The sequence below is a fragment of the Glycine soja genome, chromosome 6, assembly GCF_004193775.1.
Source record: "Glycine soja cultivar W05 chromosome 6, ASM419377v2, whole genome shotgun sequence".
In the NCBI taxonomy this organism is placed as follows: domain Eukaryota; kingdom Viridiplantae; phylum Streptophyta; class Magnoliopsida; order Fabales; family Fabaceae; genus Glycine; species Glycine soja.
In genome coordinates, this window is record NC_041007.1 from 19,025,479 (window position 1) to 19,041,919 (window position 16,441).

A 16,441-nucleotide genomic window follows, 5' to 3' on the forward strand; every position below is an offset into this window, starting at 1 on the left:
TGCAAGTATGGCCTCCCATATGCCATTGTCACTAACAACGACACCCAATTCAAAGTTGAGACCTATGAAGACTTCCTAACTAGGCTAGGCGTCAAGCACCTTGTCACCTCTGTCAAACATCCTTAGACCAACGACCATGCAGAGGAAGCCAACAGAGTCATCCTCAGGGCCCTGCGCACGAGACTCGATAAGTCTAAGGGCCTATGGAAAGAAGAACTCCCTAGTATACTTTGGGCCTACCATTGTTCACCCCAGACAACGATGAATGAAACTCTTTACCGACTCACATATAGCACAAACACTATAATTCCCATTGAAGGCAGGGAACCATTGACAAGGAGGTTGTTGTTCCAGCAACAACAAACTAAAGAAAACATGAGGATAGAGCTTGAAACAACAGACAAAGTCTAAGAAATGGACAAATCAAGGAAAAAGCTGCCATGCTTCGAGCAACAAGGAGATACAACACAAAGGTTCAACCATGAGCCTTTCAACTCGACAACCTCGTATGGCTAGTCTGAGGTGAAGCTAGAAAAGCCCTTAAGCAGGAAAGCTTGGTCTTAACTGGGAAGGCCCATTCAGGGTCACAACAAGCCTAAACAATGAAGCGTACAGACTGCAAGAATTGGATGGAAAAGCAATTCCAAGAACATGGAACGCCACCCACTTGAAGTTCTACTTCAGTTGACCTAATGCAAAACCAGATGTTGTACACAATCAAGGTTTTGGCTTGAAAGGTTTCAATAAGGCATATCTGGGATAACAAAGGGAATTTGTATACAATCAAATACATTGAATAAAATTCTACATCCCTTCATTTTCATAATTTTCTTGTGTATTTAAGATAGGTACATCCATGGTCACAACTCCACAGGCTCGTCAAACCCAAGGTCCACCCTTGGCGAGTCTCGCCAAAATCCAGGATGGATGAGTCGTAGGTCATTTCTCCGAAGGGCTCGCAAAACCTAAGGTCTGCCCTTGGTGAGTCCTACAGGCTCACACACCACGTCTCTAGTACGTGACACTCCACGAGTGATAGGTATGCAAGAGCACGACACGTGCGTTAGGCTCATCAAACCTAAGGTCTACCCTTAACAATCTTTCCTATTCCTAACTTTTATCTGTGCAAGAATACAAGAACATAAAAAACTCAAGGTCTGACCTTGGTACAAAATCCCGAGGTCCACCCTTGGTACGCACTCCTACAAAATCCAAGGCACCCCCTTGGTATACTCACTCCTCAAGAAGCATGACAACCACAACTAAAGGTCCAAATTCCATTAGACGAACTGATGCAAGCTCCATTGGAGCTTGTAGGCCTAGGATCTTCTTCATCAATGGATTCCTTTGCTTCTTGGAAAATGAATGGCAGCGGAATGGAGAAGGAAGAGAGAGAGAGGAGATGCCACTTCAAGGAGAAGATGAGTCTAGAAGAAGCTCACCACCATAGAAGGCCATGGATAAGAGCTTGGGGGAAGAAGGAGATGAATGAAGGGAGAGGGAGAGAAGAGCACGAAATTTTGTGCTCTAAGAGAGCTCTGAACTTTGAAGTTTAATATTCAAATGATCAAAGTTGAAAAAAATGCACACACATGACCTCTATTTATAGCCTAAGTGTCACACAAAATTGGAGGGAAATTCAAATTTCACTTGAATTTGAAATTGAATTTGTGGAGCCAAACTTTGGAGCCAAAATTTCACTAATTATGATTAGTGAATTTTAGTTATGGTTCAACCCACTAATCCAAGATCAATTCCAAGATTCTCCACTAAGTGTGCTTAGGTGTCATGAGGCATGAAAAGCATGAAAGACATGCACAAAGTGTGACTATATGATGTGGCAATGGGGTGTAGTAAGCAAATGCTCACCTCCCCCTCTAAAATTTAATTGGATTGGGCTTCTACCAATTCAATTAAATTTATTTCCAACCACACACATCAAATATCCACTTAGTGCATGTGAAATTACAAAACTACCCCTAATACAAAAACTAGTATAGGTGCCCTAAAATACAAGGGCTGAAAAATCCTATATTTCTAGGGTACCCTACCTACATTTTGGAGCCCTAAATACAAGGCCAAAAAATAATGAAACCTTAATCTAATATTTACAAAGATAAGTGGGCTCACACTTAGCCCATGGGCCCGAAATCTACCCTAAGGCTCATAAGAACCCTAGGGCCTTCTCTTGCATCTCTGGCCCAATCAACTTGGAGTTTTCTATCCAATGCCCTTGCGGGGTAGGATTGCATCATTCCCTCCCCCTTGAAAAGGATTTGACCTCAAATCCCGAGGTTCTTGAAACTCTGGGCTTTTTTTCTCAACACCTGTAAAAAGAACAAAAACATATGTATTAGTGGTGTTTAGTATGTTGAAGTAAGGTAAGGTCTGAAAACTCATTTCCTGGGCATCTTCCCATGAAGGAACATGGTTCCTCACCAACTCAATGAGTGGTGCTACAAGTATAGAAAAATATGGGGCAAACCTTTTGTAAAAGTTTGTTAAGTCTTGGAAGCCCTAAATTTTTCTTACACTTGGTGGAGCGGGCCATTCAGGAATGACCTTTGTTCTCTTAGGGTTCATGGGAACCCCTTGATCACAATTTAAAAAATTAAGAAAAGTAAAGCAATAGAACATACCTTTTTCTGTATTTTCATGTTGATTATTCTTACCAAAAAGTATGACAAACCTAAGGTGTCCCATATGAATGCCTAAGTTTGTATTGAAACTAAAAATAAGAACAAACCTACCTAATGAGTCCCTATGTACACAAATCATGAAGATGTTGGGTGCACGAGTGATTTTACGAAAGAGTGTTGCACCACCCAAAGCATTCATCACACCACCTATTTTAGGGATTTGGTGCCTAATAATACCTATTTTGGGCACCAAAAAAGCACAAGGATTTAATCTCTTGCGAACCAAACCCTCATCCAACAACTCCTTTACTTGAGGAATAAACTCAAGCCTAAGAGATGTGGCAATGCTAACAAGTGTCTTTTTACAAAGGAGAAAATGTGGAGGTTGTCTAAGAAGGGAAATTTCTTTAATATTTGTCTTTATTTCAAAATGTCTTTCCTTCTTAGCTAACCTCTTGGAGGAGACACTTACCTCCTTACACTCCTCCTTAACCATTAAAGGTTGTCCTTCTTCTTGGGGGTAGATCTCTTCACTAGATTCCTCCCCTTTTGCTTCTTCACTTTTACTAGAGGAAGGTGAAGTAGTAGCCTCATCTTGGCTACTATAAATGTCTTGGCCCCTCATAATCATGGTTTTCTTGGTGGGGCATTGAGAAGTAATGTGTCCTCTTCCAAGACATTTAAAGCACTTCATGGAGCTAGTCTTCTCTTGCATACTAGCCTTAAGGGGTTGCTTTTCTATTGTCTTCGCCTTATCATCTTTGGGCTTAGAAGGTCTCACCCCTAAGATTCCTTGACCTTGGTCTTTCTTTGGATGAGAGTGAGAGCCATAAGATTTTGAAGTAGACTTCCTTTTAAGTTGTTGCTCTACCCTTATTTCCCAATCTAAATTAGCCTCTACATTGTCCTTCCCATGGAAGTATGGGAGTTTAATGTTAACCTCTTGAGGCTTTCTTTCATTTTCTCTCCTATGGGAGTGAGGTCTAAGATGTGACCTATGCCTTCCTTCATAATAGTCACGAAGTTCTTCACTTAGGCTCTTGCAAGAGTTATAACTACTATAGGAGACATGTTTTTCTCTTTTCATTTCTTTCATTATTTTTCTTCTTTCTTCCTCTCTTATTTTCTCTCTTTCATCTTGACTTATTTCTTCCACTCTTTTTTTACCTTTTTCTTTTCTCTCTTGTTTTTCTTTCCACAACTTAAGGGATCTCAACTCATCTAATATCTTATACAAGGGGTCCTTAGGAGTAGAACCCTCACCATTAACACTAGATGAAGAATGAAGACTCATGTTGGTTCCTAAGTTATGGTTCTTTCTTGTTGGGGGTTTGAAAACAAAAGGAAAAATAAACTATGGTTGAAACTAGCCAAAATAAACACTAAAAGAGGTGTGAAAGATAAGGTAAAAACTAATTGGTAAAAGGCAAGCTATCTAGGCGGTTTGACAATGGAGGGTAAAGGAAATAAGCTATGAAAATAAGCAAGAAATTAAAGTGCAAGAAATGCAAACTAGGCGGATCCTAAGAGTGTTTGGATGACCTCATTTAAGGTTCCCAACAAAACACTCACTATCCTAAGGAAAAATTGCCTAAAATTATTACACACAAATGGAAGTAGGGTGACCTATTGGAGGCTCCCAACTTACTTCCAATGAAAGGCCTTTTTGTTATAAAATTTGAAAGCAAAACAAATTGCCAATTACAAAATTACAAAAAAAAAGTCCTCAATTGTGGTGGCTATTATCTCTTTAGTATTTCACTCAATTTGGAGTTTTTCTTAGTCCAATAGCTCTTAAGGTGGTTGGCCCCTTGCTTCTTGACTCAAATTCTTCAAGATATGGCACCAATCCTCCTTTCCAATTCCCTATATGGCAACTCACAAGCAAGGAAACAAAGAGACAAGCAATAACCAAACACAAAAAAAAAATGAAATAAAATCTAAACCAATAGAGTTTTAACAAGACAAATTTCCAAGGATTATTCAACAATTAAAGCAATGAAAAACACAAAAAAGCAAGCTAGGACTCAAAGAGAAACCTAGAATGGCTCTAGAGTAGAGTAGAAAAACTCTAAAAAAAAAAGACTCAAGAAACCTCTAGTTTTGGCACTTGTTTTCACAATAATTTTCAATTGAAATTTCAGAACTAGGATTGGTATAAAATAGGCACCAATTATAGAGCAAAATTTTGAGCCAAAACAACAAGCACACTTTCCTTTCACTTTTTTTTCCTGGACACTGATTTTTCTGCCAACTTGTGCGATTTTTATCATTTTTTGTTTTAATCCAAATCGCTTGGTTATTTTTTTATAATTTTTTTCCAGATGTTTAGAAAATTCTGTAAAAATTTCAGCTCAAAAAACGTAGTGACCAATTCCCAGTAATTTACACAATTTCGTATGTTCAATCTGCCAGCACCAGCGATTTCAACCTAGAAATCAAGAGTAGTGTTTATGTTGCTTAAGGCTTGGATAGTTACAATTTGTGTTTGCTTATGCTCAATTATCTTGAATAACACAATTCAAGAGAGCTTAAGACTTATTTGATTCACAAATCCAGCCACAACTCAGCACCACAACTCAACTTCATCATAGGCATCATGTAGGAAACTTAGAAAGCAAAAAAAAAAAGTTCAAGAACAAGACTACTTCTAGGAATTGATTTAGAACATGTTATGAACTAAATAACATGCATGAATTAGACTCAAAATTCAAAAGATAGGATAAGAATGATAAGAATACATGAACAAATGTATCTAGAATTCAATCAACAAAATAAAATTCAACACAAACTTAGAACATAATGTGACAATTACTATGACTAAACATGACTCTAAGACAACATGGATTAAGTGATTTACACTTAGATTTTTGTGTTTTTTTTCTAATCAATATTTTGGAACAAAATTTAGATCTAAAGGTTCAACACAAGAATATTATGAATGAAAATTGATAGAACCTAAAATCAACACAAAAACAAGATTCAAGAGTAGATCTACAAAATTTGAACCATAGAAATGCAAGAACAAGTGTAGATCTAAGATTTAATCTATTTATTTTTTTTTGAATCTACTCTAAACAGCATCAAACCACAAGACAATGGAGGATATACATGAAGAATAAGATGAAGAACAAGGAATTAAAGAGAATTCACCGAACAAAAAGATAGAGGAAGCAAAAGAACATCACCTAGATGAAGATGCTCTTGATACCACATGATGCAAGCTCCATTGGAGCTTGTAGGCCTAGGATCTTCTTCATCAATGGATTCCTTTGCTTCTTGGAAAATGAATGGCAGCGGAATGGAGAAGGAAGAGAGAGAGAGGAGACGCCACTTCAAGGAGAAGATGAGTCTAGAAGAAGCTCATCACCATAGGAGGCCATGGATAAGAGCTTGGGGGAAGAAGGAGATGAATGAAGGGAGAGGGAGAGAAGAGCACGAAATTTTGTGCTCTAAGGGAGCTCTGAACTTTGAAGTTTAATATTCAAATGATCAAAGTTGAAAAAAATGCACACACATGACCTCTATTTATAGCCTAAGTGTCACACAAAATTGGAGGGAAATTCAAATTTCACTTGAATTTGAAATTGAATTTGTGGAGCCAAACTTTGGAGCCAAAATTTCACTAATTATGATTAGTGAATTTTAGTTATGGTTCAGCCCACTAATCCAAGATCAATTCCAAGATTCTCCACTAAGTGTGTTTAGGTGTCATGAGGCATGAAAAGCATGAAAGACATGCACAAAGTGTGACTATATGATGTGGCAATGGGGTGTAGTAAGCAAATGCTCACCTCCCCCTCTAAAATTTAATTGGATTGGGCTTCTACCAATTCAATTAAATTTATTTCCAACCACACACATCAAATATCCACTTAGTGCATGTGAAATTACAAAACTACCCCTAATACAAAAACTAGTCTAGGTGCCCTAAAATACAAGGGTTGAAAAATCCTATATTTCTAGGGTACCCTACCTACATTATGGAGCCCCAAATACAAGGCCCAAAAATAATGAAACCTTAATCTAATATTTACAAAGATAAGTGGGCTCATACTTAGCCCATGGGCCCGAAATCTACCCTAAGGCTCATAAGAACCCTAGGGCCTTCTCTTGCATCTCTGGCCCAATCTACTTGGAGTTTTCTATCAAATGCCCTTGCGGGGTAGGATTGCATCATTTATCACCAGATTGGTTAACAAGACCTTTAACCAGATGCAAATCACACTAACTCCTCATAAACGTCAGAGGAAAAGCTTTGCAAAGCAAAAAGAAAGCACCACTCCACGAGTGACACGTATGCACAAGTATTGCACGTGCGCCGCACACGCCTTCATTAACAAACAAAACGTAACGTCTGTCTTCAATGCATCCTCCAACGGTCAGAAAATGACAGAGTTGTCAAAGATAAAGGCTTTCTTCACCTGACACATCAGACCTTGCTTGCAAAAGCAAAAGTATGTCCACCCCGAACAACTTAACAAAAGTAGCCCAAACAACACTTGTCCAGGCTGGGGGGCTTAACAAGCTTGGCAAACCTACAACTCTTGCTTTTGTCAAGGCTAACACTCTTGACCATGGAAGACACTTGTCCATGCTTGGCGGCTCGACCAACTCGTTACCCTCCTACCTGTCAAAGCTACTACCCTGGACACCTGATGAACTCCCTCAACACGGGATAATCTCCTTCGACATTGAACAACCTCTTTCACCTGTAAGCCGACTCAAAGCTTAGGGGCTTATGTACTGTCTAGGGTCCATAAAGTACATGTGTCATGTTACATGCCACTCCATTACACACGTCAACCCTGGCACAAGAGCATGGATGCCCAACCCTTAGCAGCCGGACTCCCCAACCAACATGTTATCTCTAACCTCTTATTATTTGAATATAACATCATCTCTTTATCTCTTGGCAGATATTCAATTATCTGCAAGTCTACACATGATATGTAAGTAACAAATATCTACTAGCTTTTATTTCTAAGCTATACATTATCTTTAATGTCATCTATAAGCCACTTTTATCTACTAGCTATTATCTACAAGCCGGTAATTATCTGTAAGGGTTGTTACATTATTGTAACAACCCTTATTAATAAGGACCCGCAACTCCCTCTCCACACTATAAGTATCAGGTTCCCTCTACTCTCTCGACACACGTTCTCAACAGCAACTCACACGTCCATTCGTACTCACTTGAGAGGAACACCTTCACACCTACTCATATACTTATTCTCTCATATTCTCCTAACTCACATACTTACTTGAGCGTTAAAGTCATTTGTTTTGTAGGTCCCTCTCTCTTGTCCTCTTAACAAAGGTCATTCTCTAGCCGATGTATGAAGTCCAAGAACCCACCTTAGTCATATCCATCCTGACATGTCCCAGCTCTGGATTTTGGTAACTACAAATAATGAATAATTATTTATCAGTGATTCAAAATGGAGTTTTATATTTTTTAAAAAAAACAATATAAACTTTATAATTAAGAAAGGTAATATAATTTCAAGACATATCTCCAAAAACTTAATCTATAACTTTAGGAAGAGATGAAAAACATTATAGGAAATGAAAAACTGAAAAACATAATTATGGTGCTTGAATATTATTTTGATTTTTTTAGAAAGAGATATTATTTTTTGGAGGGAAGAATATTATTGAAAATGAATCTATTTTATAAATGAGAGAGATATTTATTATTTGGATTGAAAGTAAATTTATTAATCTAAATAAGGAAAATATAACACTTAGTTTGAAAGAATCATTAATAATAAATATTTTAATCTAAATAAGGTAAAATTAACTTATCAATTAATCTTATTGTGTGGAAGATTGCACACGTTAGAAAAACCATTTAGACAAATGAACTATCATATTTATATTTAAATATCCGTATATATTTATGTAATTTTTATTTTATGCAATTAATTATCTTATCTGATTTGTTTAATATCTAATTATACCACCTCATGTAAATTTGAGGTAGTACATTTCTTACTAATGTAATTTGCACCAAACATTTAACACGATTGCAATAAATGTATATATAAAAGATAAGATTAGTGTAACGGATTATTTATTTATTTTTGGAAATATAGAGTTGCAAAAATTTATTCTCACATTTATTATGAGATAGTAAATTAATTATTTGTAGGTATACCATGCATTTTTTATAAAAAAAATCAGATAATAACACTCTCATACTATATTTTCAGAAATAATATTTTTGGAAATAATCAAATAATATGTGAAACAAACGAAATAGTACACGTGCACAATACGGGTAGCAATTATTGGATATATACAATACAAAACCAACCTATAGGTATCAAATACGATCAAATAATAGGTTCAAGGGGCAAGAAAAGAAATTGCTCAAATAATTGACATTTGTCAAAAAGTTATAATTTTGACATAGCTTTAGCCTCATCCATTACGCATGTCTATGTAATATATAATAATAACAATAACAATAATACAATTAATATTATTAAATTAGTATAGATTAGGTGAGAGAAAAATCTGCTTATGGCTCAGTGCAACTAAGTTTTGTCAAGTAAAACTTTATACTATGTATACGCGTTGGTATACTCCAATATAGTAATTTCTAGGTTGCATTTTCTTTGACTAACATATATGGAGACCTTGACTTTAAAGTGACCGGCCTAAAGAGGGACACGTAACACGTTTATGACGAACTTTTGTAATTCACGGCAACTATTTTTTTATGTAACAATTAAATTTTGTTCATGATAATTTTTATTTATGTGATGGAGAATATGATGATGGGGTGTGAAGGTTTTAAATATGGGATGATATGCTTTTGTTTTTACAATATGGTAAGCTGAAGTTATAGAAAGTTGCACCTTAGTAAAGAATTTAAAAAAAAATGCTAACTTCGCAGAATATAGTAACTTTATAAAAATAATATATAGTGTTGGTTCTGTGGAGGAAATTATAAAAACAAAGGAGAGAAGAGAGACAATACGTATGCAGAGGAAATAGAATTATTCTATTCTAATTCAAATTGTTCTCAGCAGCGATATAATAAATAACAAAAGATATACTAATTAGATAACAAGATATTAGCAAAACAGAATATTAAAACTAACTTGCTCTTTAAAGATAGGAACCACTTATTGACTAGGCTAATCCATTAAAACTGCCTTACTCCTAAAATATAGGAAATCAACTTATTTACTTAATCCTATCTTAAAAACTGAAAAATAAAATATTATGCAGTTACAAAAGTATATCTTCAACACTCCTCCTTGCTTTTGGAACTGCAAACTCCAATTCTTTGAGTTCAAGTTTGTTGATAGGTAGTGACTTTGTAAACATGTCAGCCAATTGATCTTTAGACTTGTAGTAAATTAAGTTCACTTCTCCACTTTGTTGCATCTTTATCAAATACTAAACTTGGATGTTGAAATGTTTAATCTTCCCATGACACACGGGATTGTTTGCAATAGCAATGGCTACTTGATTGTCAACAAAAATTCCAGTTTTGTTCTTTTTAGAAAATAGAATGTTTGACCTTGTTGAAGTAAGATACATTAGACATCCAATCAAGCTCCCACAATATCCTTCATCAATGTTATCAACACCTTCTTCCTTGCTAAACTTCTCCTTTTGATTCATTGGTGTGCTAACAGACTTGCATTCTTCCATTTGAAACTTTTTCAAATTTTCTTTTGCATATTTCCTTTTTTTCATGTTTAGCATTCTTTCAAGATGGCAATGATCAAGTCTCTTGTGCCAGAGTTCCATGGGTGTAACTTCCCGGCCAAAATTGTCATAGATAAAGCAATGTTGATGTTCAAAGGACACTTTAAATCCCTTTTTAATCAACTGACCTACACTTAGCAAGTTTTGGTCAATGTTAGGTACATAAAGAACATCTGATATTAATTTGGTACTTGAATACGTTGAAATTGCAACAGTTCCTTTTCCTTTTACTGGAATATAGCCACCATTCCCAATTCTAACCTTTGAGACACTAGTTGGCTTCAAATCTTTGAATAGAGTCTTATCATATGTCATGTGGTTCGTACAACCACTATCAATCAACCAACTTTCACTAATTCACTACTCAAGAAGCATGTGGCCACAAACAGTTGGTCCTCCTCTTCTTGATTAGCAATCTGAGCTCCCTCATCATGGTGATTTTTGTTGGGGCAGATCACTGCTTCATGTCCTATCTGGTTGCACTTATTACATTTTGCATTTGGTCTCCTCCAACATCTGAAAGATGCATGACCTTTTTTGCCACAATGATGACAAGGTGGATAATTTTTCTTTTTATCCTTATCTTTGTTTTGGTTGTTTGCACTATTTTTGCTGCTTGCTGGTTCATTCTTCTTGAAAAAATCTTTTTTGCTTTCATCAACTTCATGATGTTTGGCGGGCAAAGCACCTTCGACAACACGATCTTGCCTCATCAACCTTCGCTGCTCTTGAGCTTGCAAGGCATGTAGCACTTCTACCAATGTGATTTTCGACAGATCCTTTGTGTTCTCCAATGAAGCTATAGATGCTTCATACCTCTCCGGCACCGTTACCAAAATTTTCTCTACAATTCTCAAATCAGTAAAATCACTTCCCAACAACTTTATCTTGTTGGCAATACCCAACAATTTGTTTGAGTATTTTTTGATTGTATCTGACTCTTCCATCCTTTGAAGCTCAAATTCCCTCCTTAAATTCAGCACTTGCATGCTTCGTATTCTATCATCTCCAGCGTATTCCTCATTCAAATAATCCCAAATTGCTTTGGGTGATTTAAGAGTCATGATTTTGATGAATATCATTTGTGAAACACCAATGAACAAACATGACCTCGCCTTTGTCTTCTTCATCTTTCTTTCCTTGTGATTTTTAATTTGGGCCATGGTGGGATTTTCAGGCAGCGGATATATTTCATAATCCTCTTCCACAGCATCCCATAAATCCAAAGACTCCATGTAGGATTGCATTTTCACTTCCCAAAGATCATAATTCTCTCCATCAAAGATTGGAAGAGTTATGTGGGAAAAACTTGCTTCACCTTCCATGGTAGAGGTCCCGTAAGAATAAGGCTCTCGATACCAATTGTTGGTTTTGTGGAGAAAATTATAAAAACGGAGGAGAGAAGAGAGACAATACGTATGCAGAGGAAATAAAATTATTCTATTCTAATTCAAATTGTTCTCAGCAGCGATACAATAAATAGCAAAAGATAAACTAATTAGATAACAAGATATTAGCAAAACAAAATATTAAAACTAACTTGCTCCTTAAAGATAGGAATCACTTATCGACTAGGCTAATCCATTAAAACTGCCTTACTCCTAAAATATAGGAAATCAACTTATTTACTAAATCCTATTTTAAAAACTGAAAAATAAAATATTATGCCGTTAGAAAAGTATATCTTCAGCGTATAGTAACTTGTTAGACTTCGTTAATTATTTTTCTCATTAACCAAGCTAGTAAAAAAGCATCTTTTTACCACATAATCTTCCTCCACTCTTTTCGGCCAAAATCTCCTTTACCAAACATATTAATGTAGTGACATTATAGGTTATTATTATTGTTTTTGAGGGAGACATTATAGGTTATGATTGAATTTTAATAAATTATAAATGGATAGTTTATAAATAGGTTGTGATAATTTTCGAGTCACATAAGATATAATAAGCTAAATATGGGAAAAATTGATTGCCGAATAGAAAAAAAAAATTCATATGAAGATGCTTGATGTGTTTATCTTGTTTTGAAATATTTCAAGATATCTTTCAATCTTCAACTCTCTACATCAAATCTGATATTGAAAAGATCCTAATTTCCTTCATTTTCGTGTTTAAAACCTCTGTTGCCATTTGTTATAGAAATGCCTCATAAATCAGATGCCAGCTACACATTATTAACACCAATCACTAATAATGAAAATAAAGCAGAATCAAATGGCACTAACATAAAGAAAAGATAAAATTCACCATTTTCATTCAAATGACCAACATGTAAGATCATATTCATTTATTAACTTGATGACAAAGGAGAACAAGTACATAACACTCTCCCTAAGCTAATAAACTAAGACCATGGTGTCACTATGCCAAATTACAAGCAATATATACAATGATCTAAGTAAAGAATGAAACTCAAGAATTCAAGACCCTTTCACTTGTGCAAAGATTTTGGTGACCCTTGAAAAAGGTCCAAAATATAACTTTGTAGATCATCTACACTGTACTTGATATACTTCTCAGCAATGTTATATGAGTTTTTCCCAGTGTATGTGCGGTATGCAGGAACAACTTTCTGAGACACTGAAATTTGTAGATCCTCGCGAAGTAGAAGATCTGAGATGAACCACTCTGTCTGAACCCTGTAAACTTCACCAAAAGCAGTGCAGAACTCTTTGCACTTTTTCTCAAGAGTTCTCCGTGAGACACAATTTGACACACTATCTTCCTTGAGCATGGATAGCAATGATCCCCAAGAGACCATCTCATAACACCGTGCATCGCGCTGGTACATCGCAGTGTGCTGGCGAAGCCAGCGATCGCCAAAGAAATGACTTAGGCCAGAACACTTAACTTTTTGCACCATGTAATGAATGTTGTTCATCATGAAAACATGTTGCAAGGCCTTGTCTTTGTATAACTTGGACTTGTTGCTCAAGTTGGATTCTAGAGTTGCGGTGATTGAGCGAAATTGACAAGCCGTTGGACACAATGAGAGACATGGTAAGTCAGGTTTGTTGTTGTTGTTGCCTGCAGGATCAATTGAACTTTCATCAACAAGAAGGAGATTAAGGGTGTCACCATATTCACCTAGTGTCATGATGTAATTCATGACATATTTGGTAACATGGTGAACACCCCCTTGAGGAAAAGGTGTCTTTGAGTGGTTGGATGCAATAGCATTTCTGAATGCTACAAATGTAGACTTAACAGATTCACCAAAGCTCCTTCGAAGCTTGTGAAACTCTCCCCTAACAAAAGAACCAACTTCTTCAAAGAACAAAATATCTACATCCACAGCAAGATGCTCCAAAACCTCATACATGTCAAGTAACCGAAACATTTTTTCTGGTGTGTGTGTTCCCATTGCCACGGCCTCACCAAAATTCAAGAGATGCAGCATGAAACTCTGAGAAATTTCAGAAAAGCAGCATTGATAAAAGGATCCAAAATCACCAAGGATTTGCTCACACAATCGTTTCTCACTGACGAGGTACACCCGAACAATGATCTTCATGGCTCGAATCCATTTCTTTATCTCGTTGTTCAAGCAATGCCACTCCAGTTTTATCACATCCTCAATTCTTAACTTTTCCATCTCAAGAATGACAAGATACTCAGCCAAAGCATCCCTCCTCGATGTAACAAAGACCTGACAGAACTCCTGATGGTATTTTGAACCAAACATGAAACTAGCAATGCTCTTGAGATGTTGAAGCACTGTTGGATTCACCAAATCAATAGTGCTGGCCTCAGATTGGCGGCTAGCACTGCTACTACTTCGGGAGGCCTCGTTGATTTGTTCTTCCTCGACCAAACGAAACGATTCATCATAAACAATATCCATTCTATTAGAATGGAAAGACATGTATTCAGGCTCAAAGTATTGCTTATGTTGGACAAGAATGTGGACTAGTTCTTTCTCAAGGCTTGGCATAGCAACCTGCAGAATTTCATTGGCCCTCCTTAGAAGTTCCTTAGGCTTCCCCTTTTCATTCACAGAAAAGTTTTCCAAACTCTGGATCAGTGTTTGGATTTCACCAACAACTTTCAAATACTCACAAGACTCATTGGAAGAAGGGTTTGTCTCCCATTTCATTACCTTGTCTTCAACACACTTAAGCTGCCTCTCAAATTGCTTGATTCCTGTTCGTTTTCTCTCATTGACTATGGAAATTGAAGACAATTGTGTCTCAAGATCCAATAGGGTTTTTCTCAAGTCTTCAGATACAGTCTTACTTGCTGCTAGTGCCTTCAAAATGTGCTGAGCAGCAGCAACCACATGTTGATCTTGCTCACAGGTGGAAATCACAGATTTATTTTCTTCCATCTCAGCAAAGAATGTAAAGAGCAAGAAGAAATCCACACAGAACTACTTCATTTCCAAAACAAAAATAAAAATCATTGCACAGTCATGTGTAGATATACATAGAAAGAAAGGATTGATGGTTTCAACAAAGAACTCATGGTTGCAAAAGCTTACCTTTAAACAAGAAAAGGTTAAAAAAGTTGTAGCTTGTAAGAATGAAGAATATGCTTTTTGGTCCTCAAAGGAACAATAAGTGGATTTAAACCTTAAAGTTTGAACCCTGAAATACAAAGTAGCCAGAACAAGTCCCAACTAATGGAAGAAAAAGGGATGAAAATCAAATACGTAATCCACCAACACCAAACACAACCTCCAAACTCAAAAAACTCAAACAAAACTGCCACAAGAAATGGAGAACTCAACCAATTGATCCTTACAGTCTCACACAAACAAAAGGATTTTTTTTCTTTTTTCTCTTCTGGAATCTGGAAAAAGAAAAAGACACTGGAAATCACATACGGTTCATGGATTTTAGAAACACAAGTCAGATAAAAAAACAACTACAAAACCAGAAGAAGAATTGAAGAAAGGATCAACCAAATGAAATCTGAGAAAAAAGAGGTAAGAAAGCAGAAAGCAAACAAATTGAGAAGGTGGGGGTGGTGAATTCCGCGGACAAAGAGTATCAAAGACAAAATTAGATTTTAATTAGTTGATGTTTTCCTGAAGAGAATCAAAGAGTATCTGAGTTGAAAGGAAGTCTCTTGGGTAGAGAAAAAAAGAAAAATTGTGGAGGAGATTTGCTCTGCAAGTAATTAATTAATTATTCTAACAACACAATTTCATCAATATGTGGCTTTTGACTTTTGACGGACATGCCACTAGTATTTAACGAAACAATGAAAATTGAAGAAATTAACGAGAAAGTACCAGTCAATTTGGCTTTTTGTTCCAACGATCTTGCTAATTAGCACATAAGTACACACTTTCTTAGTTCATTTTTCTTGTATTTATACTTTTATTTTTTTATGCACTTCCCCAGTTGAGTTTCTTACACTATATTATTATTATTAAGTACTGACGTTTAACGCGTCTTATGTACGAACGACTTACATATATTTTTGGTTTTATTCAAAATATTTATAAAATTAAATAAAAAACTATATGAAAAATTAACTTATGTTGTTAAAAAAGTATATATGAAACAGAATCCAATCCCGCACCGAATCTACAGTCTTCAGATACTTCTCCAGACCTGTAATTCTAAACTGCAGCTCCTTTTTGCGACGGAAAATACTTCCAAATACTTCCTTATTAAAGATAATGGAGTCCTTCTTCATGCTATCTAACGAGGTCAGGATATCAACAACATACCTATTCCATGCATTACTAACCACATGCTTGTAGTCCTCATGTGTGCACCAGGCATCAATGAACTTGAACAGTCTATCTCCCCTACATCTCAACAATAGCGAATGGTGGTTTGAGTGAGCCCTTTGAAGAACTTCAATAACAGCTTCTGGAAAATTCATCCTCCAATTATTATCACACATAACCCTGTCTAGCTTCTTATGAATCGCGTTTAGACCACCAACTTTCCTGTGACAGGTAAAGTGAGCATGCACCTACATGGTCCAAACACAAGAGTCGACAATCATCAATATTCTGCGCAAATATGGTAGCACGGTTCTGATCAAACTCACTCCCACGTTGCTCTGAGGAGAGCATGGTGTCATTGAAATCGCCAATCAACATCCAAGGCT

At 36.2% G+C, this 16,441-nt stretch overlaps 1 protein-coding gene across 2 annotated transcripts; it reads right to left on the bottom strand.

Moving 5' to 3' along the window:
* Window positions 1-12,602: 12,602 nt before the first annotated feature.
* Window positions 12,603-15,630, bottom strand: LOC114416625 (exocyst complex component EXO70E2-like). Of its 2 annotated transcripts, none has more exons than XM_028381566.1 (2): window positions 14,853-15,630; window positions 12,603-14,741 (listed from the first exon to the last, which is right to left on the bottom strand). In XM_028381566.1, the coding sequence occupies exon 2, from the start codon at window positions 14,697-14,699 to the stop codon at window positions 12,804-12,806; it is 1,896 nt and encodes a 631-aa protein (XP_028237367.1). In that variant the 5' UTR covers window positions 14,700-14,741; window positions 14,853-15,630; the 3' UTR covers window positions 12,603-12,803. The 2 variants fall into 2 exon arrangements, with proteins under 2 accessions (XP_028237367.1, XP_028237368.1); XM_028381567.1 differs by having other exon boundaries at window positions 12,603-14,744.
* Window positions 15,631-16,441: the final 811 nt, after the last annotated feature.

Bases quoted from the DNA above. Each gene is read 5' to 3' on its own strand.
- LOC114416625 (XM_028381566.1), bottom strand. From the start codon at position 14,699: ATGGAAGAAAATAAATCTGTGATTTCCACCTGTGAGCAAGATCAACAT.